This window comes from Plutella xylostella, chromosome 9, assembly GCF_932276165.1.
Source record: "Plutella xylostella chromosome 9, ilPluXylo3.1, whole genome shotgun sequence".
NCBI lineage: Eukaryota > Metazoa > Arthropoda > Insecta > Lepidoptera > Plutellidae > Plutella > Plutella xylostella.
This window is the reverse complement of record NC_063989.1, coordinates 5175734-5198662: the sequence shown is the minus strand read 5'-3', so window position 1 is coordinate 5198662 and position 22929 is coordinate 5175734. Positions and strand designations below refer to the sequence as shown.

The 22929-nt window shown below is 38.0% G+C and overlaps 2 protein-coding genes across 4 annotated transcripts in view; both read right to left on the bottom strand.

Moving 5' to 3' along the window:
* LOC105392014 overlaps positions 1-1915 on the bottom strand; it is a 51325-nt gene extending 49410 nt beyond the window's left edge. Inside the window, exon 1 of one of the 2 annotated variants that reach the window (XM_038117321.2) lies at positions 1746-1915. The gene's annotated coding sequence lies outside the window, so the exon portion shown is untranslated. Of the gene's footprint in view, positions 1-1553; positions 1712-1745 lie in introns of those variants that run through there. The other variant, XM_038117418.2, reaches the window with a different exon arrangement.
* Positions 1916-3545: 1630 nt separating this feature from the next.
* On the bottom strand, positions 3546-14785 carry LOC105393439 (zinc finger MIZ domain-containing protein 1). 2 transcript variants are annotated; one of them, XM_038117547.2, is made up of 11 exons: positions 14386-14785; positions 13745-13890; positions 9817-9946; positions 8936-9704; positions 8722-8854; positions 8402-8612; positions 7930-8267; positions 7596-7743; positions 7093-7422; positions 6720-6923; positions 3546-6577 (listed from the first exon to the last, which is right to left on the bottom strand). In XM_038117547.2, exons 3-11 carry the CDS (start codon positions 9913-9915, stop codon positions 6410-6412), a joined length of 2400 nt encoding a protein of 799 aa, XP_037973475.1. In that variant the 5' UTR covers positions 9916-9946; positions 13745-13890; positions 14386-14785; the 3' UTR covers positions 3546-6409. The 2 variants fall into 2 exon arrangements, with proteins under 2 accessions (XP_037973475.1, XP_037973547.1); XM_038117619.2 differs by having other exon boundaries at positions 8942-9704; positions 14386-14783.
* Positions 14786-22929: the final 8144 nt, after the last annotated feature.

The window sequence follows — 22929 nt, the reverse complement described above, 5'->3', positions numbered from 1 at the left end:
AATAATTGCTGATTAAAAGACATTTTGTATGACTAACAAAGTTATGGTGTCGCTGAACTTGCTAATAAGGAGAACTGCCTACAAAATACCGCTTGGTGACAATAATTTTCCTGTATAGGTAATATTCCATGTACCCACAAGGATGGTTTCTACCATAGATGTGCTATGCTACGTTGCTATGAATGCGTTTATTATCGACCAATTCATATTCATTGGTCTACATAGCATAGCACTGGTTTTTTAAGAAAAGTAGAACTCAGGTTGCTGTCTAGCGCCAATAACCTTAAACTCTATGTGGTTTAGATGGGCTGCAAAAGCACCCGTTTTAATTATATGTAAGTACATATATAAAAAGTACCTCATAATCACCATCAGTAAATTTTGCTGAAATAAACAAGAAATACTTAAATAACATACAGATGAATTTAGACAGAACCTTCTCCTTTCTTTCAAGTCAGTTAAAAAGTAGAGCACACTATTGAAAAGGTCACTTCATCAGTCATTGGAGAAACTGCCTTGTTAGAGAACAATTAAAAAGTGAAACCACGAATAAAGCTGACAAGAAAATTAGTAATTGCGAAGTATGGCGTAGCGTAGGTATAATACATTGGAGTTATCGACACAATTAAGTGGATAGATAAGTTAAAAATATAGGTATATAATAAGTGCCTATACATAATATTGAATTCTCATTTTTGGTTGGTTTAAAAATTAAAATTTTGCAATATCTGATGGACTTTTTCTGACTATCAATAACAAAAATGTTTATTTCCTCAACAATATAGGTGTCCAAATGAAGTAAACAACAAATAAATAACATACAGATGAATTTAGACAAAACCTTCTCCTTTCTTTAAAGTCAGTTAAAAAGTGATTTTGTGGGTCATTGTTAATTGTACTGTGTTTTTTATGATGACTTAATAATTACATTGAAACAAACAAACAAACAAAACATTAATCAAGTGCAGGAATCAACCTAGTACGCTATGAATACCATAACCATAGAACCATAATGTCAGTTATTTTTACGAAGGTAGTCTATTTTTACTCTAACGCCAATAATTCTAAAATATGATTTGCATTCTTACCTGCAGACACCTATAGTGTAATAGCAAATGAGGTAAGTATCATCAGTATTATCTCCATCATATTTCCTTAGAAAAACAACTCTGTTAATACGAGCCATGCATGATTGATGCCATAAGCGAGGTTTAGACTAGCTACGACTATTGCAGAAGTCTACTTCTGCAACATGTAAAAAAACAAATTTAAAATCTCTAAAAATAAATTTTACTTTGAAAAAATTACAGATGCGATGCATGGTGAAGATGCAAATAGGAACGTAATCTATTGAAAGAGTAAATTTTTTAATCCATAATTGATAAAAGAAACTTTCCAAATCAAAATAAAACTTGATTTTTTTTATATTATACTTAATCTATATGTTACAATAAATTAAGAATCAGGTAGGTTAACTACTTAATGTAAAAGAACGAGAAAACACCTGAATGCTATCAAATTTTGCATAATTTAATATGGAATTGTGTAAATACCTGTACGATCCGTCGTGTTTGGTTACATCAAATGCGCTGGAGTTCAAATGTAACGTATAGAGCACACAGTTCACACAAAACAAACAAGTAAACAGGAAAGCAGCCTGCAACGTAGCCTCAAATCTGGTTCTAGATATCCGCTATGCACTTATGGAGAAGTTGTAGTAAGCTATATCTATAGGTACGTCATACCTGTATGTAGGCGAATGCCACCCGCACTTAACACTGGCCGTTGCTAAATCTTGCGTCTTTTTAATTTAGAAGAGTATAAAGTTCGTTTTTCAAATTCGTTCGATTCGTTTTGTCTCGTTCGACCGGTAAGACAAGGCGCGCTACCTGCCCAAGACCCGACAAGTATTTGACTGTCTATCTACAGACGATATAGGTAGTGTGTGCTCTTGGTGTTCACGTTTGTGTGCGTATGAAAAGCCTGTGTTGTGTGAGTTAAGGCTTGCCAGCTTCATCAACCTTCCTTTGATGAATGAAGGTTTACCTGTTCACTTTGAAAAGAAGTTGAGACAAAACTCTTTTGTCTTATAGAAGCAGGAGAAGGGAGAGTGTTTGTTAACATTAACTTATTATGACTATAATTATTATTGCAATTTTTTGGCATAGCAGTGTCACGTGTTATTTTATAAAATCAGCTTCTGCTACATATCATTCGAACGACATTAAATTAAAATACAAATTTCGTGGTTGTTTAATCTGATAGAATAGATATCGATAGAAGTTTTTTTAAAATCTTTATTTTATTTAGAGACTTTGATCACACATGAACATGACAGTCCCATCGTAACTTTTTCTTCGATAGAAGTTAGTCTTAACCGTATTGTAGAGGTAACTACAATTCGTATACATTTGATAACCCTTACAAATAAACATTTAACTTCAATTGATGGTCCTTCGTGCCGGATCCAAATGTATGTATGTGGTCACCGACCGCAACATCCAGTAAAGCCACCTTTTGATCAGGCGCAACAAATCAGATACGCAATGTCTCTGAAGGCGTCAATCGGGCGACCCGAGGATCCAGTGTGACCAGTTATGGGTGCTAATAGTAGCTCCATGGACATCATAAATCATAACAAGGGGCGCTTTAGGTCAAACTTAACCGGAGTTTGGATCCCCAGCAGCAGCGTTTCAGAGCACCCAGTGATATTCACGAGCGGTGACATTCACGAGCGGAGCGTCATCGTGCCTATCGCCTGCCACTTCATCGGTGAAAAGGATGAAGATCTTGACTAAGATCTTTGTAAATTAGTCCTTGTCAAAATTATTTTCATATCAGTTAGTCGGTAGGTCACTTACTAAAAAAATATTAAGTATATTTTTTATAATAATGTTTAAATGGGTAAAATGTATTTCTCTACCATGGTAACACTGATCACTTGACACGCATACAAAGCTTGAAGCTTAAGTACCACACTGCAATCCTTTGGTTTTATTTTGGTACAAAAATAACTGGACTTTGGCGTCTACACATAATATGCCCTAGATGATTCTAAGCCTTGGTAGACTTCTCAAAAGGACTTCTTGGTAAATTGGTTCAGTGCCGTGGGGTAAAATTTTGACACTAAAATTTACTTGAAACTTGTTAGACTGGTTCGTTTCTTCAGATGACAGGTCATTCAGGTCGTCGCTCTATTTATATCTTGGTGCTTAGTCTTAAGAAACTTGATTTCTGATAGTTACGTAGGTAATCTAGGTATACCAATAATTATGACTTACCAACTATTTTTATATTTAATATTAATTAACTATCTGCATATCACCACTCGTGGTGTACCTACCTATTGTGCTACTAGATTAATTAATGGGTATAGAGAGCTGTTCAATTAAATATAACTATGTACCTAAGGTTTTTCTTTTACGTCGCGTTCTTGGAATCTCTATTAGTATCAATTTATACTTACTTCAGTTACATAGTTGTAACAATGATTTTATATGTATTTAGTATTTAGGGTACCTATCTGTTATGAAATAAAAAACCTATTATTTATAATTTTTAGATTCATTTTATTTTCAATAACATAAAAATGTTACGTTTTTTTTTTCATTTTATACATTTCAAAATTAATTTCAGTGGTTCTGGGGGGTCAAACGGATTGCTAATTTTTTTACATAAAATTGATAATTATGCTACTTTACAGTTTGGTGTCACATGATTGAACAAGTCATGGAATCATTATTATTTTACTTACAATATTATTAATATTTCACTTATTTCCAAATGCTTGTTTTTTTTTACTTTTGTACAAGACCTAAAAATTTGCTACCCTTGTGAGCAGTTCAATATTTAATTTAGTCAACAAAATTTTATATAATTATATTAATCATAGTAATCACTTATTTGGTTGGATCACGCAGTTAAGATTTTGATATTTTGTGTGATATGCTAACTATAATTCAATTTTTAAACATTTTTATACAAATTAATTTCAATTTCAAATTATCTAAAATGGGTAAATGTGTAAAAACAGTGCTATTTGGTCTCACAAAAGCCTACTGATGATCCAACCAATAGTAAAATATTCACTACAGTAAAAGAACTAGCTAATTGGAATTAGAGGTCCCTTAAAGTATATAATTATCAGGTAATGAAAAGCTGTGACCATATTCATTTGGAAAGACGGTAGTCAAAATGAACATGTTTCTTTTTATTGATATAATGCCTTTTTACTAGTTTATGTAGTTTTCTGAAATCTTCTATCACTAAAGATAAAGAGGCGTCAATATGTACCTAAAGCGTGAAGGAGAGGCGCGTAACACCATTATTCTTTTGTACACAAGTTTCTGAAAGTATCAAGATTGATTTTTACATATAACTATTTTTTTTAACGTCACAAAATAAACCTCTACAAGATGTAATGAGAAGATTATGATTTCTGTCGAAAAAAAAATAAAAAATATGGGAACTTAATTCCATTTAGAGAACTTCCTGGTCAATTTTCTGGTCTTTAATTTGTTTGTACGATAAAATCCAATATGTTAGTTACATGATTATGGAAATTGAAAACGGTGGATAGATATAATATTAAATTTATTCTATTGACTTGATAAGGGATGCCTCGTTTCGTGGCTACGGATAATTCAACGGATAAAAAATGGTAATTGTACGTTACTTTAAAGGTGGTGGAAGTTTTTATTTATTGCATTCATAACCAAATATATTTAGTGCCAACGAGAGTTTAATGTTATCGGTGATGAGAAAAATCGGTGGTGAGGTTCGCGTAGATTAAAATATTCAATATTTAAACAAGGTCTGGTATAAACTAAAGAAAGACCAGAAATTGACACCAAACATTTGAAAATATGTGAAACAGGTCTGTATGCTCTTCCATGCTCATCTTAATAATAAATAATCTATTTTAATACAGATTAAGAAATATGAAAAGACATTGTTCTAACTAAGTTAGTTAAAATATGTACGAGAAAATTCATTAAAGGGATACAGTCAAGTAACAAATCGAAGGGGACACATCAATTATTGCGTATATCACATGATTTTTAATGTCTGAATATTATTGCTGAAATATTTTAACGAGAAATAAATTATTTTGTTTCAGATGAGCAAAGAGTAAAGCAAAATTTCACTAGTTTGTTGGTTAGCATTTCGACTCGACCAAAGTTTAGAAATATGTCTTGAATAATAGTTGTATCTTATTCAGAACATTTTTACTTTATAAATATTTGAGAGACACAAATCTTGTCTTTGATCGATCGATATACCTACGTGATAATTTTGTATGTACATGTAAAACCATGTGTAGAACTCTTTTTAATTTAGTAACTATATACTAAACTGGCCATCATATAAGTATCTGCCATGTTCACCTATATAGATAGAACTAGATAATATTATTATTATATTCTTAACTAAATTCGTATGTACAAATAATACAGTTTATTAATATTTAAAGAAATTATAATATATTTCTATCATCCTTCTGTCCACATAGTTAACGCAAAATAATTTAACAGAGTCCATTTTTGCACTCTCATTTAGAATAATAAACATTTGTAACTCATTCGTTACCATTTATTTCAATTTAAACTCATTTTATAGTATATCACCCAATAAGCGAGTAAAACAGCTATACTCACAAAATCTACTATCTTATCAAGTAAAAATGCAGAAATATGCGTAAACGTCAAGGAATACAGTAAACGGCATTGAACATTATAGTTCGCTCGCTTGCTTTAGGAACTATAAGATTCATAATGCATCTAAGCGTGACGTATGCAGAAAAACTCTTACACTATATTTACACCGTCTTTACACAATCACGTCACTACTTTCAGGTAGGAAAACAACAAGCACAAGTAAAAATAACTTGGCTTACACTCCACATCTTGAACTGAACATGTATTTACAATTACAGTCACAAATTAAAACAAACTCTACTCCATTACATTAAGAATTGAATAAGACTTTCAATAAAATTATTTTATGGTGTATCTTATACTATAGTTTAGAATATAACGAGCTCACCGTGAGCCTTGCGAGGAACTATACATGCACAAACGGCGATATCTATGGCCAACACGATCGTCGCCTCACATAAAATACCTAAACACTAAAATATTTCCCCAGCATCATTGTTTAGACAGTAAATGCTCGACAATCACGAACGCAGCAACCTTACAAGCAAATCGAACTTAGAGTCGGGATTTTCTATCTAAACTTCGCAAAAGAAGCTAAAATAAATAATTGGTCAAATTCGTTGTAACATTGCGTTTAGGCTTTGAAAGGGGTTGACGCGTCCGAAATTGCCGTCGGTGGAGAAGGAACTAAAATCTAGTATCACAATGGCGGCCTACGAGAGTAGTTTGAACAAGTCGTCCGGTGTGTTGCGTCACTCGAACAACGCTAGCAGATCATCTGAGGAGGGGGCGCGTCCGGGCGCGGGGTGACTGCCGGCTGATGAAGACGACGACGGCGGCGTCGCCAGCAGCTCGCCCAGGGCTGGCGTGTCCAGGTACGACAACAACTCTAATGGATCCACGTTCGTTTCTGGCAACAACTGGAGATATGCCTTTGTAAGTAAATTGTTGGCAAACAAATGGGAGAATTTATGTAATGGGGGTCACACTCTTTGTTACTTTATTTGCATCCAATCATTAACAAAATTAAGCTATCTAAAACTGCAAAAAGTGGAAACTTACATTGAGATTATCAGTGCCCTCGCCGTCGATGACAGCCGCAGGGTCGAAGTTGAGATCCGAGGGGATGTCCACATCGGTGAGGGTGTGATGGTCTACCGACGGAGGGCCAGGTGTGTGCGCGGAGCCCGGGGTGTGGGCGCCGCCGCCGCCGCCCGGCGTGTGGGCCGAGCCAGGCGTATGTGGCGTGTGCGGCGTGTGAGGCATCTGAAGACGAAATGGTAAATGGATTAAAGTTTTTTTTTTCTGGTGATTCTTTAAAGGTCTATAAAAAATTAAGGTGTGGCATATTACTGACTATATTTTCGGAATTTAAGATTTTTTTGGTCTTATTTAATGTACCTATATTTTCTGAAAACTAAAATTAGATTCTTACCTGATCGTTCAAACTCTTCTCCATCGCATTTAGGGGATCCAGAGAATTGACGCTATCGTTCAAATGCGACAGTGGACCGTTTCCTGCAAACTCATTGCTTCCCGGCCCGTTGTTCATCCCGAAGTCGTAATTCTGGTTTGAATTAGCGTTTCGGTTCTGAGCACTCTGGTTGTAGGGGTTGATCATTGAGCCACTGGCGATGGTGTTCATGTCAGGAGGCAGGTATGGTGATAGTGCTTGGTCCCAGTTGTTCATTGTAGGCATGTTCATTGAACCCGGTGAGTGGGCTTTGCTTCTTTTACCAATACCATCGCTGCTGTCTTCTTCTTGCTGTAATGTCATAGTTTTCATGTTAATTAAGGAAATAATATTGTATGATATTCTTAATTATGTCGGTGGAAAACACAAGAGAAATAAATGTTGTAATTTTCACATTGGTGAAAGGGATCGCCAGTCATGGTCCTATTAACAAAGAAAGACTTTTTTGAGATGTTTTATCTTACCTTAATGCCTGATGTGTTGGTGATCTTCACTGCTTTCCAGTTTGCTCCACAGTCGATGGTAACCTCATCGACATCAGACGTGTTTAGTGTACTGAGGATACCCCACATGTACTGATCTACTTCTAAACCTTCAAGTTGAGCCGGTTTACTGGAAACGAAGAATATAATTATTCATAAAGAGTTATTCAAAGTAGGTCGTGTTCAAGTAAGCTGCATACGTTGCATATTATTTTCCTTTTTCTTCTGGTTCATAATAAATTCAACGTAGGTACTTAAGGCCACGCTACAACAAACAGGAAAAGAGGAATTAAGGTAATGTAATGCAGGTACTCACTTGCACACCGGACATCGCCATGACCCCCGCTCGCAGTTCAGTTGCAGATACGATTCCAGGTCGAAACACTGTATGTGCTTGCACTCATGACCACGCGCGGGGAGCGTGATTTTCTTGAAGGTTATCGGACATTTTAGAGACACTTTTAGCGCTGTTTGCTCCACACTGTCCCTATCATTGTTAGGGTTCCCATTATTGCCGTTGTTCGATGTCTGGTTGAAATTCATCTTGATTTTCGCGATGCAATGATCTGCTGTTAGTAATCTCTTCCGTAGTAACCCTTGCAGGACACTTCGGACACTCGGCCGGTGGACTAATTGTAATACGAATAAATGTGACTGAAACAAAATTGGAGAATGTTAAATTGTTGTTAAGTCATAATCGTAACAAGTGGCAGACGAATTTATCCACGCTTCATTTATTTTGATAATGCAGTAACTGCGTATGAAATATGGAATGTATAGGTACTTACGCAGCAGCATGCAGACACGGTGATCTGTATGGTGTTTCTGCCAGGCTGGCACACTTCCTTCAGGTACAACGGTTTGTGGGCTGTTTTGTTCTCGCCTCTGTCTATGACTAATGGAGTAGCGTTGACTGACACTTGAACGCTCGCCGGCCAATTGGTGTTCATCAACCTATCCTCGTGGTGGAAGCATTTCAGTTGCAACTCTAGGTCCGACCTTTAAAGAAAATGAGATATAGTTAGTAAAATACTTCAAGTAAGATAATTATTGATAAGTATATTTCAGTAGTAGATATATTTTTTCACTCTTAATGAAAAATACTTACCTCCATATTAACGTGGAGTGAACCGTAGGTTTCAATTGGAATACGTGGTTGCTTACAGCTAAATTGTGTTCTAATCTAAATGGCGGTAAAATAATACCATCTCTTACAGGGAATGTTAACCGAAGCTCATCATCTGAAAGAAAAATATCAGATATTAGTTATTGGCCAATTAAAAAACAATATTAAGTAATAATATAAAAAAAACAATGCTCACTCTTACTTTGCATGTTCATCGGTGGTTTGAGTTCATTAAAGTGGGGTTTCACGTCAGCGTTTGGGCTGATATAAGGCGGCATACTGCTAGCGGGCGTCAGAGGCGGCGTCGGGTTTCCGGGAACAGGACTGTGCTGATAGCTCATATTCGTCCTCATCGCCACTTCTTGAGCAAACTGCTGACTATATTGACCCGCATACTGCCCGTTACCCGTTGAATGCTGGGGGAATTGGTTCGGCACTCCCCCATTAAAATACTGCCCCTGGTTAGAATATGGTGGCGTCGCTTGCCGCATGCCTCCTCTAGCCATCGTAGGCGCAAAGTTACTTGACGGCCCAAGTGGTTGCTGAGGAGGGTACTGGCCTTGAAAGCCTGGCCGACCCCCGTAGCCCGCAGGGTATTGCTGAGGCCCAAAGCCAGGCTGGCCTCCCATATACTGCGGCTTCCGCGTCCCCATCAGCATATTACCGGAAGGATATGGCGCGTGCCGCCTCTGGTATCCAGAGTTCATCTTCGCACCATTGCCCATCTGACCGGGCCCCATTTGCGACGGCATCATGTTCCCGTGCATGCCCATGTTAGCCATTTGGGACATGGGATTCATGCCGTTCATTCCGCCATTATTCATTTGGCCCATTCCGGTCATGCCGTTCATGCCGGCGTTGCCCCCCATGCCCATGCTGCCCATGGACGGATTATGGCTACGTTGTTGGCCGTAACCATTCATCGCACTGTACTGGGGGTTGCCCATGCTCATGTTGTTTTGCATCTGTGAAGTGAGAAAGAGATGGGTGAATTTGGCGATTTTATGAGCTCTTTGCATACGTATTTTGTTATCGGATGCTACATTTTTTGGCGTGGGATTGTGGGGTATTAGTTACCTGCGAGAAAGGTTGCGAGTCCTGCATCGCGGCCGAGGTAGCGGCGGCGACCATGGCGGCGGTGGCGCCGAACTGCGAGTTGTCGCCGCCGCCGCTCATCCCGCCCGTACCAGTGTTGCAGCCATAGCCGCTGCGAACAAAACAAACACACACACGTAAGTATCAAGAAACATGTGACTAACGACTATCTATAAAGGATAATTGAGACTCCTTTCGTTTAGGGAGGGGCAGTTTCAATTTATTCTTTAACCATCATTTAACTCAATTAGTTAGTACTAATTGAGTTATGAGATCGGGTTAGCTGATTTAGTATTAAAACTGTATTGATTGGAACTTAGGATAAAATTCTAAAATGAGAAATCAGACCATTAACATTATTTCACGATACGAGCTAGTTTCTATTACAAATGGCCTTGCAACGTCGAACATTCCACACGTTAACGCGTCGATTATAAATAAACTCTAACTCAATATTCAACCCAAATACTACTAGTTATACGTTTTTTTTCATACGAGCGGAGATTTTATTATTTTACGAACAATGAGAGAAAAAAATCAATATGGACGGTAGAGCGACGCGTTGTTACCCCTGTGTTTCTCTCGGGATATGTTTGATTTTTTGTACGACGGCGGAGTGGGACCGCGATTCATGTGAACCGCTTTTGGGCCGAATTCCCGGGCCTTCCCGTTGCCCTTCCTAATATTCTCATTCGACAAATGCACGACAAACACTCGCATCGCCCGCCTATTGTTGCAAAGCGTCTCTGTGTTAGTGATCGAACAATATTGGGGTTTTGTGTTGCCATTATGATATAATTTTAATGAATAACTACTACATTTATGTGTAGGTACAATACGTGGCAGTTTACACACACAAGTAAAACATTTGTCGAATGCAAATGTTGCTACTGGCTAATTGAAATTAATATTTTTTTTCTGTTTCTAGCTTTCTGATTTCCTCATCTATATTTTGTATGCGTTTTTTTTTATTATTACTGTCCTTAATTATATGATCACGGGTTTTTAAGTGGCATAATTATTAAGTAGTGTTGTACAGTCAAAATCTACAACCAATAAACACAAGTCAACAACGCTCTCACTTCTTCACTCTATTCATTGACGATCCGGATGATTTACAAGGGTCTCTTTAGGTAAACTTTGCTCGACCTGGGCTCCTTTTTGTAATTTTGTTTGGGCCTTTTTTTCCTTTTACCGACTGAGACTCGTACAAGGTTGTAGATGACAAAAAATCTGTGTATTCGGTATCCTGGATGCACTTTTTGTAAGAGACGTACCACATCCGAATAATCACTTACAGCCTGTTCAAAATATTTGGGATCTTCAATGCATACGGTGGTCTCCGGTATTTCTTTTGATTCGATTCTTGGAATATGAAGCATCTTAGGTTGCAAAGATCTTGCTTACACTATTCTATGTTTTTCTGTATCTCCGGTAGGTTGGCTGGTAGGAAATGCTTGTAGCATTAAGCCCACCGTTAGTACACTTTTATCCTAGTTATATTTTTGCAATACAGGATTAAATAAATAAATATTATTTCGATGAGACGAAATGCTAATAATCGCAGTGAAAACATCGATGTAGAGACACAGTACGTAGAAAATCCGAAATACATAAATCAATATTAAACGAGTTAGTTGCTATTCTGAGAGTCTGCTGGAAGGTGTTTGGCAGAGTATTGAGAGATGTGTGAGTAACGTGCTGGTATTTTGATACATAGCTGCAGTTAATTTTAGATTGTAGCGCAGACGTGTCGGATTCCTGGTTAATTGGCAGTCGCGATAGTGGCGTTCTGAATCGAATTGCTGCTAAATGGTTGCGAATCATCATGGTTTGTTCTACTTGGTGCATCACAATTAAGTTATATGAGGATGTCTCGTTTATGGATGTTTAAGTGTTGATGTAATTGTGAGTTTGGTATAGATTACTATCAGGCGGTAGCGTGAAGCATGGCGTGGCCCTCCCCTCTGTTCGCTCAAGTTTGTCGACAGTTGGTCACCCCATTTAACCGACACTTCACATTGTGGCTTGCGCGCACACTGCTTGAATTACATGTATTGATCCTATAGGATCGATGAAATTACGTAAACAGTGACAAGGAACGTGATGTGGTTGATATATTTGTTTAATTGAACAGGTAATCGTTTGTTCAATTTATAACTAGTACCAAATATTTTTCTTGTTAATATTCTCAATCAGCTTAAGAGTATTGATCCATTAGTGCGGTTTAATGAAACAATTTCTTGTAAACAATAAGAATTTACTTTAATAAAATTTAACTTCATCTTTATCAATAACATTGAGGGACTTTCGTTAATTAAGCGGGTGAGCACGAGCAGGGCAAAATGAATCATGACACAAGAAGCGGATTCCGAGGGTTACAAATGGAGGCCGAATGTTCCGGGGTAAATACGCCACAATGCGAAGGGTGGGTCTTGCCACCTCGATGGGGGTAAGTGGGCCCGGTCACGTCAATATGGCCTTTATAACAACGCTTGTTTTTTTCCGGTGATAATTTGTTTAGTGAAGACGGAACAATTTCAATTAAAGGATTGTTTATTAAATTGGTTTAAGTACTCGATTTAATCTACGTCTCTATATTTTCCGAATCGAGTGTAGGTAATGAAGTATATTTTGAATTAAACAATTGTGAATTATTTAATAAATATGCTAAACCTCTAATTTAAGTAATAACACTTCAATAATCACATAATATTTTAGGTGTGTACGTGTAAGTAGATATTCTTTAAACAATCAATAAGTTTCTTGTCTGTACCCTTGAACTGAGGTGAACTTCCTGTTCACGCACAATCCAGGTACTTGCAGCCAGCCCTCGTTTCATTATTAACTTAGCCATGCTTGCATTGAGGCAGCCATCAACAATATGTCGTTGTAAAGGTGACTACAAAACAGAGCCGTTGCAAGTTTGAATTAGCACCTGCTTCATTTTCGTGAATCGTGAATGATTTTGGTAGAGCATCCAACGTTTTGAGCAAAACTGTTCGATTCGCTAATGGGATTAATTGGTTCAGTGTTGCTTGAGAGTCATTAAATAGCGAGCTATTGGTTAACAATTTTGTTTGTTTTTATTTCTTTGCTGCAGTCACCGCGTGCATTCCCAACATCAGCCATGTATGTGTTGTTGTGTGTGTGGGTGCGGTGCGCCGGTGTGAGTGCATGCTTGCTGGTGTGAGTGTCTGCGCTTGTGTGAGTGTTTAGATCGCGTTTGTGCGTGTGAATGGATGGAAGAGCACTCATTTTATTTATAATTGCAGCGATGCGCAGTCGGCAATGTCACACATTATACTTGTTCTTTGCTTATTTTTCAGTTTAATATTTTGTACTTTCGCAGCGTTTGGAAAATAGTTTTAGTCATTGTTACTAGCGGTTCCACTGATAAGATAACAAAACCAAACAATAAAATACCGCGATAACTACACAGGAATACTTAAATGGTGTAAAATTGTTGCCTAATTTTTATCTGTAATCGAGGAACCTCATACCTATGTATTAAGAAATAAAGTCATGATGTAAAGGTAGCTATTTTCAGACGTAAACAAAACTTTCAGAGACCACTTCCGCACAGTGTGATTGCGTACTAAAAGAATCAAAGGGTTCATTGTAAAATAAATATAATGCCATTTAAGAAACAGTAGAGAACAAATTTAGACAATTAATAGTAGGTGCCTATCAGTTACAGTATAATTACAGACAGGATCAAAATAAAAGTGCGGCATGCAAGAAAAAGCGTAAACAGAAAGCCGAAAGCAAAAAAAGCATAAACCATAGCAAGCATATTAGTTAAGCAACGAAAGAAATAATCAATGTCATTAGTAGTATCATTGACAGATTTTAGAATTCACATTTCAAAACAAATTTTCACACGATCATCTTGCTTCACTGGACTCACCTATTAGCACTGACACGGTATCCTTGAGTCCCTTGAATGGGGGTGTTTTTCCAAGTTTGGGGAGCGTTCGCTCCCGCGTAGACTGTGGAGCCTGCGTAGCCGCTGGTCGCGCCTGTGTTCGCCGTCCTGGCGGTCGCTAGCACCCCCTGAAACACCGAGGACTCCGCTGTAGAATCATCAACACATTTTTTTTACTCCTCATCTGTCGTTATGTCAGTGCGTGAAGGCCCATTCTTATCGTGGGAACGCTCGCCTTCACTTCAGGCTTTTCAAATTACGGACGTCAACAATCGAACGAAACATTCATCGTGGGATCTTCGTAATTAACCAAATAACACTGTGTTTTTTTTTCATAAAAATACTGAATTTTGCAAGTTTCATTACTCATTAGGCAGATGTATTTTTTTTTTTAAATTTCGATTTGTAGCTTTTGTAAACACATTATTATTATATCTTCAATCTCAAAATGATCTCTTAGATCTCGATAAATGCTTCGTGCGAAAGTGCGACGTCGTGATCCAAATAGACCAGCTGAGTTTCTTTTACGACTTTGAACGATTCCATAGCCTTTTATAGCATTTATATGTATTAATTCATTAATTCACTTATTTTGTAAAAATAAATAATTCACTATTAATTACTTTTGAAAAAATCACAGTCACTGTAATTTCTTGCAGCACACTCCAATGTTATGTTCCAATCCAATGTTTGTTTATTCACACAAAATGCAATCCTTTGGGTAAAATTCACTGCACTTATCAATCCTCACAAAATCCAATGTCACAGTTCACATAAATAAATCCAAATCCAGGGTAAAGAGATCCTTTCCTGTACTTAATTTCCAGGTTTTGATGCAGGAAAAAATAAAATAACTTTTCATTCACTTGTGAAAATTTAACCGATCACCGAAACATCGTAGACGTGTTGCACGAGTTTCGATGAAAGCGTCACTGGCGTCGAACGACCGCGCATTCGACCGCCAAAGGTAAACTGGCTGGCGCGCCGAGCCGGTCGTTCGTTCGGAGACGGACGGTGAGAGGTTGCGGCGCGGGGCGCTCCCACCCCGCGCGACGTTGCCAACTCGCCGCGATAAGTGGCGCACCCCCGCGCCCCCCACACCCCGCGCTGGTTCGTACATCGCCGTCGTCTCCTCTCGTCTCGTCTCGGCCAACACTCGGCGACGGCGTTCGGCCGCTGTCGGGTGCTACCGTTGTTGCAACGGCCATGCCCCGCCCCGTACACTCGACGTTTTCATCACGTTAACGGTGCTCAAATTGAGTGCGATACTATGATTAATGGCTTTTTAGATATTTTCACTTTTAGTATAATTTTTGTTATTCTCCTGATCTGTAAGATTGTTAGCTTTTGTATTTTTACTGATTATGGCAGACAAAAATTCCAGGTAGATGGCATGGCACTGATTCGAGGTAGTTAGTTTTTGCGATGCGCGGATGGCGAGCCTCCACGAGCATAATAATTAGCAGCTATAAACAATGGGCATGCGGCTTGACGGGCGTCTTCTGCTACCTGCGCGCGACAGAGGACGAGTCCGCCTCGATCCGCGATGTCCTTGTGCCGCCGACTACTGCCGACATCGACGCGTCCTCGTCGTCGGCATTTTACGCATCATATTATAATCTACGCCTGCCTGTAATAAAAAATGTATATGCTACTACCTATGTGAGTTGATTTATATCGTTGTTGACATTGACGTAAGCCATGCGCTCATTTGTCTTGTATCGCTAGTTGGTAACCATTAATAATTGTGATTTTTAGCGACACTAAAAAGTTAATTGTGAGCTTTAAAATTCCATTTACGTTAACTGTGACGTACAGCTTTGACAATTTTAAAGTGGTTTTCATTTCAAAGATTACAAATGACAACAATGAAGTACCTATTTTTCTTTATTCTAACTACCTGCTGATTGATTATGATAAGAAGAATACATTTGAATAAATCTACAATTGTGACAGGCGTTCCGCAAGGACCAATACTAGGTCCGCCTTTGTTCCAGTCCGATCTTAACCTATCTACATTACTGTACTCAAATAGACAGTACAAATAATCCATAAAATAAAAGAAACAAAAGCGTGAACCCAGCAACATGTTAATTTTCCATGCGTTATTGCGTCCATGCGGCAGTGAAGGCTGGAAAGTCGGGAAAGCGGCGCGCGCGCCACCATCCGCGTTCTTGCCTCGCGGGCCCGCCGCCGCCGCCGCCGCGTGACAATGTTGACAGGTTCATTCATAACGACTGTATTTCACTTCCGAGCGTATTCCTATTAAACTAGTCTAGGCACAGTCTCTAAATATTCCATAGTCAGGCATATTTTCAAGTGGACAATGTGGACTACACAAATATCGTCAACTAGTAGTTGACCGGGTACTCAAGTGGCTAGGCAAAATAGAGATTGTTCTTTGTTTGGAAGGACAGGTAATTTTGTAACAATAGGAAACTTACAGTCACAATACTATTTTTCCCTTTATTATTATTTAATGTGATTAAAATAAATTTGACTTCATCAATATCGTTATTATATAAATAACTAAATGCAATATCTACTAGACTTTTTGGCTTTGCTTATTGACCAGCAAAGATTTAGGCTGCTTGTTTAATTTGATAACCACATATTTTATCATACAACAGGTTTATTTTATAACAATATTATAAAGTGCCAAAGTACGTCGATTTTAGCGTACGTGATTAATTTCAAACACTCTAGATATGCTCAAAATCTTATCGCTTCAGATATTACAATGACGTCTGTTCTTTCTCTGATAGCATTATCTATTTAATAACACGTTTGTATTTTTCTGGTTATTTAAGTGATTTTATGTTAGTACCTATGTTATGAATAGAAAAATAGGTACGAACATACCAGATCGAATTAAATGACATCAATCCACTTTGTTAAAGGTCATGAATGACGTAATTTCAAATCAATCATAATGTTTAACTGCCTAGGTAACAATGAATTCTAGACAAATGTAATGTTTAGTAAAAATAAGTAAGTACCTACTGTAAAATTTATCAGTAAACACCTACTAGTACAAAAAAGAAATTATGTACTTATTTATGTTATTTACTTATTGGAAATCAATGAAAAACAAAGAAACTTAATCGAATAAATACTTTGTAACTCAAGAGAAACAATACAGACAACATAGCAGCATCAGCAGCCAACGCTAGTCACATGTCATCGCAACATGGTTCGTTTCAGTCTGATGAGGTTCAACAATAGCTCATCATCAAAGGTTTGAAAACAGAAAATTAAAAAGGTAGTTTTTCCTCGTTGACAAGAGTTATAAATCAGGGTTGCCGCGTTTATTTTACGATCCAGCTATTATCGGCGTCTTGGCGGTTTTGCAACGCACCCGCCTTGACTCCACCGCTCAGCGGGGGTCACTCTTTATTACGAAAAACAAAGTTTCAGAGCACTACTTCGCGAGCCACGACTCTATCTCGTAGTATTAAACGTGCGGATTCCACTGACAGCTCTCGTTCGTTCGTTTTTCTTCAGTATGAAGTAACCCTCCAGGAGTCGTAAAAGCAGATATACTCGATCATGCACATCAGCTATTTCTGTATTGCCTTGTATTTCTACAATTGCAAAATGGCGTGCTAGCATTGATAGCATCTGTGTTAGACTAGAAGATTATTCAGAGTAATGGAGCCACGTATTTACACTAAATGTTGTTAATTAAGTATGTTAAAATTAACTAGAAAAAAGCTACTGAAACATCGCTTACACTTTTAAATATTTTGATTTTTCATATTTAGTCTTGATGTTCTATTTTTAAACATACTTTTACTAACTGATTGTTATTTATCGCAATACCGATGACAACACTCAGTGAATGTTTGATTTTATAACACTGGTAACATGCCTATGACAAAACGAATGGCGTTGATACTATTATCTCCGTGACTGATTAAGAAATAAGTGTTAATTTCTATATATATACATGCATGCATGAAGAAACATGAAATTTTTCATAAGGAATTCGAAGTAAGTGGCGCATAATGCAATGTCGCAAGCATACACATGGCATGCAGTTGATGTAGTTACTGCGGTGCGTCCGCGCAAACCTGTTTAGGCTTCGCAAGTAAAACACACATATATATGTGTCGTCAACCACCACGTCGTGTGCCACCGAGCTTGTTCGGTTCACACTTAAGTGAGCAAAGTTTAACTGTACGAAATGAAATTGCCTGAAGACAACAGCTAAATACGTCACGCGCAGCAATGCATTGCATAGTCACGCTTTTATAAGTGGTAACTGTTCATGATGTTACATGAGTTTTTTTCAAGTGTGCCGTTTTCTCGCGCTGAATCGTCTGTAATAGGTAATTATCTAAAAGTCTACCAAATATTTTATTCAAATTACCTAATAATGGGTAGATATTATATTATATTTTATACAGTATTTTTTATCACTGAATAGTCATAAGTCAAAAGGCAAATGAATATAAGGCAGAAATTACTGTGTATATTCTAGAATTTATAACATTAACAATCCTTACTGCAGGTAACGAAAACAATGATGGCCGAAAGAATTAAGTGTTTCACTGAAATGAAGCATCAAAATCGGGCACAATGACTCAGATGGAATCCAACGGGCGCCTGGCGTATGTACAGCGCTTCGGTGGAATCAGAAATACAATCCTAATTATAATCGCACGCATCCGTCCAAGTTCCCAATCCGTCGACGGAGAAACTGGACTGGTCGACGGGAAAGAATAATATGCGCACAATTTTATATTATTTAGGAGACTACACGGCCATTATTCATTGGAATATAAACTTATACTGAAGTGGGTGTCGGGTTGGGGGAACGATTAATAATAGGTGAAAGTGTTGATCCTAATGTTAATGACTTTAAAAGGCACGACCGCTGAGTGTACCATCATCTCCTTCAAATATATTCAGTATTTGTAGATAGTCTGTTAATTTAAAATCCAATCAATGTAGAAATACTTATAAACAAAACATTTCCTTTTGTGGATTGACTTGTAGATTTTTTTAAATAATTTTAAGTGCAACAATGAATGAAATAAACTCATTTTGATTTAATACTATTACACTGAGTTATAATTATGGTTTCAGTTTTATGTACTTACGATCTACTGCATTGCAGCAAGTGATACTGTTTACGCAAATGCTAATCAGCCAGTGTCCTGAAATTCCAAAACTTTACATACACATAGGTCTTTCTTGTCGTGATGAACAGGGAACGACAACAACAGTTTTTTTCAATCTTGAGCTCATACATTAGCGTCGCGTTGATTTACAAGAGGGCATGTATCGCGTCCGCCTCTATTCATAGCTCTAATGTACTAAATATAGTAGCGATTCCCCAATATACGTTACGTCAATCAGTCAGTCTGTAGTCTGTATAGGTAGCAGAAGTTCCGCATTCAATTCTAAACAATTCGATGGCATGGATGTTCCTACCATATCGGTTATTTCATTACATTTCTAGTGCTACTATACAAAAAGCAGTTAATTCGGCAATATTCAATAAATACAATAAAGACCACCAGGTAATCAACAAACGGCATATTTACTCAAGCTGTACATAAAATTTCCATTCCATTATACCTATTCACACAACAAATCTTGTTCGCATAATTTCAATTTGAAACAAAACCGCCAACAGCACATGCACGAAGCGATAAGCTATATACAAGTTGACGTTTAGTATACGCTGTCGGGGTATAGCGCGCATGCGCGAGTGTGCGCTCACGCAGGTAGAACAGCGCTGCCGCTGATGACGTCTCGCGCGCACATCTGCTGGCGCGCAGACGGCCCGCGCGTGGCATCCGTCGCACCCGTCCGCACGAGCATAGGTGCGGCTAATAACGTCTGCCTCCGACAGGTGGGCTTCACCAGACTCAATATCATCAAATCATCCAAGCACCTTATATCAGTTTTCATTCACTTTAACGTGATGAATGCTTATCTCGAATCTATATTAAAATACCCAAGCTGGAAGTGTTTGTCTTGCACCATCTTCCCTCCGGGAGCGAGGCTAATTATAATCAACTAAAATCATCGAATGGTTAGGGACGCTTTTGGTTATATTTAAAGCAGGAAAGTTTTTTCTATCTCTTACATCTCTTCCTTGTTCCTTGTCAAGTTCAACTGAATCCCCTTCCTAACTAGAATTAGATTAGGTAAGTTGCTTATCTTATTTAAACAATATTTGAATTCATCGCAGATAAGAACTAGGATCGTTGTGTTGTAATGAATATGAAGTTAATTTTAAAGAGCTGCTGTTGCTTCTTGATGTTCTTAATTTAACTATCGCAAAACAAGGTTGGCTAATCTAGGGTACGAAGATGTATAAATCGCACGTATAACAAGTTATTTGTCATTCACGTGATAATCATACGCGCTTATCTACCTACACATTTCGTCTTGTCATCGGTGGCTTGGGCTGACGCCAGTTTTGAATAAATATATGATACTTAAATGGTTTTTGTTTTAAAAAGGCAGCGAATCCCCTGTTCTATAATTACGCGTATAGTTCATGTATTCCGTCACAAGACGTGTGAGAACATAGCATAAGCCGAGATAAAAGCATGAAAATCAAACTTCCGCAGTAGCATTGAGAAACTAAAAACACAATAGTAGTAGCACTTGTGTTACCGAGCAGGCATTCATTATTTTTACAGTTTCTCTAACTAGGAACTTAGTTATATTGTGAATTTCGTTTCGTCCAAAACTCACTTCTGGTAGAGAAGACACTTAACCCGAAGTAAACAAAAATAAACATTTGTGATAGTAAATTGGTTGCAATAGTTGACTCAAGAAAAATTGAAATCGAGCTTCTTGACAACTGCGACGACGATTACTCAACCGATTCTGCGCAAGATTAGGGTAAGTTTACAGTTAAACAGTTCATTCCATGGCAGGTATCTCGTACATTTTTCAGAGGAAACATATCACCTTGTCGTTTGGTACTCGGGTTCTGACAATTAAAAGCCGAAAGAGCGAGGATTCCGAGGCGAATTTCGAGAAATATCGACGAGGTCATCGAACTCTGTCGTCGACGCATCGCGACCGAGTCGCACCGTTGTTATTTTTTTAATTTTATTGTAATACGGCTGATTTTAGATGGACACTGATTTAATACTACACGTTGTTTTGTGACTGTACCTAGCGGTCGGAGACTAGTTCCTGTTATGGCAAGATTTGTATTAGGTCATCATTTATATCCGTCTGACGTTGAGTTATTTTCAAATAGTTTTTGGCACTAAAGGTAACTTCGTTTAAATGATAATGTGTTTATTCTATTCCAATTTACTTTTCTCGATTAATTAGGATAAGAAATTAAGATTAATGAAATTCAACAGGAATTCATTTGGGATGAAAAAAGAATTCTCTTCATGGTATTTGTTCAGGGAATTTGTAGGGTTTACACATTAGGGTTTTTGTTGGATTTCAACAATTAAAAATGTACGCGTTTACTAAACTGCAAAGTCGAACGAATAACATCCAGTGGCGGTGAGGCCAAGCACAATAAAAATATCAACGACGCTGAATGAAATAAATAAAAAGAGGCAGCCGGTACAGCTGCGGCCCGGGCAGGTGGAATAATTGGCAATTCTTTGTCTCAAACCATACACACACCGACATCGAAAACCTATAGCCACTTAAATGCATTCAACTTAACGATGTCTTATTTTGTTAATTTCCAGTCTATTTATAAGTTTAGCAACACCATGCGTCTGGTACACATTCGCGATCATATCTCGAGTAAACTCGGTCATAGTAACTACAGATTAAATTGCAACTGTATACGACTGTCACCGTGAAATTCCGGAAGGCAGGAATGTGGGTGAGGTAACCCAATTCGGTTCGTGCACATGCGCTTTGAGCTCCGCGATTTCTGATCCAATCCGGCCGAGTTGAAAGGCGCGTCATTGCTTACTTTTACGGCTGTAACAGTTTTACGTCTAAACTCCGCCGGTTGCTAACCTCTTTGAGCAAGTAAGCACGTAGAGCAACCCGGTCACTCAGCCTGTACGCATATTATCTCCATTTGCATAGAGCGGACAAGTAGCGGTGTCAGCTTACGCGCCACTGCCACAGTTAAACCGTAATTGCTCGCGTCGGTATAGACGAACTTGATAAAAACTATGCGCAGATAAGAGCTCCTAAGTCAGGTGTTTTAAATTAGTTATTTATGCTTCAATACTGTATTCAGCTATAGGTGATTTTTTCAGGAATTCATCAACGAGTTCATGGTGGATATCAATCCTATCGGATGTCATAATTTAATGTACTATTTTTCATTTATATACATACATATAATATGGATTTTACAATTCAATTTATCATTGATTGACATCCATTATGAACTCTAAGATAAATTTCTTACAGAATCACCCAGTAGATATCGCAGTGCAGAATCAATCTGTTTGCATAGATTTCACGTTTCAGTTCACTCATATTACCTTCGTATAATTCCTGCCAACTTCGGAGTTATGATGGCCATCTACACAACACAATACTGACTATATTGTCCAATTGGCATGAATTTACCGAATGGATCAAATATAATTAAGCATGTTTGTGGTCAGGTCAGCGAAAAATTGCGGAAAATACTGAAAGCCGCGAAAAATATACTTAAGTAGAGATAGAGATACGTGCCTGTATGGTTAAAATGCAGGATAGACCAAGCCTGCATCATGCCTTTACCCAAGCTGCTGAATTACATAAATATGAAAAGCCGAGGATAAAGAGTATTGTAGTAGCGCCCTTTTGGAAGAGTTCTGGCAGTGGCTGAAAATGGAGGTAATCGACAATAGCCTCCTTGAGTAAACGAGCACCCTTACCAGTCAGCCAGTCAGCGACTCACAATCACAACTAATCTGACCTGAAGGGCTAGTACGAGGCGCATTTAAGACGTGACAAGAGTTTTGCATCGCGGTCACTCACATCGCTCTGCCACAAGAGCGAGCGCGACGGAGAACTCTTGTCAAGTCTTAATAGCGCCCCGTGCTACATGGCCTGAATCCTTTCACCACTGTGACAAATGCTTCTCTCACTAGCTATTGCTTCAGTGTTAGTGGCAAAATATTAGCTAATACAGATGGTGATTTTAAAATATGAGTATTATTTCTCGACAAAACTTGTGAGTACCTAGTTGCAATCGCTATCGTTATCGAAGCGTA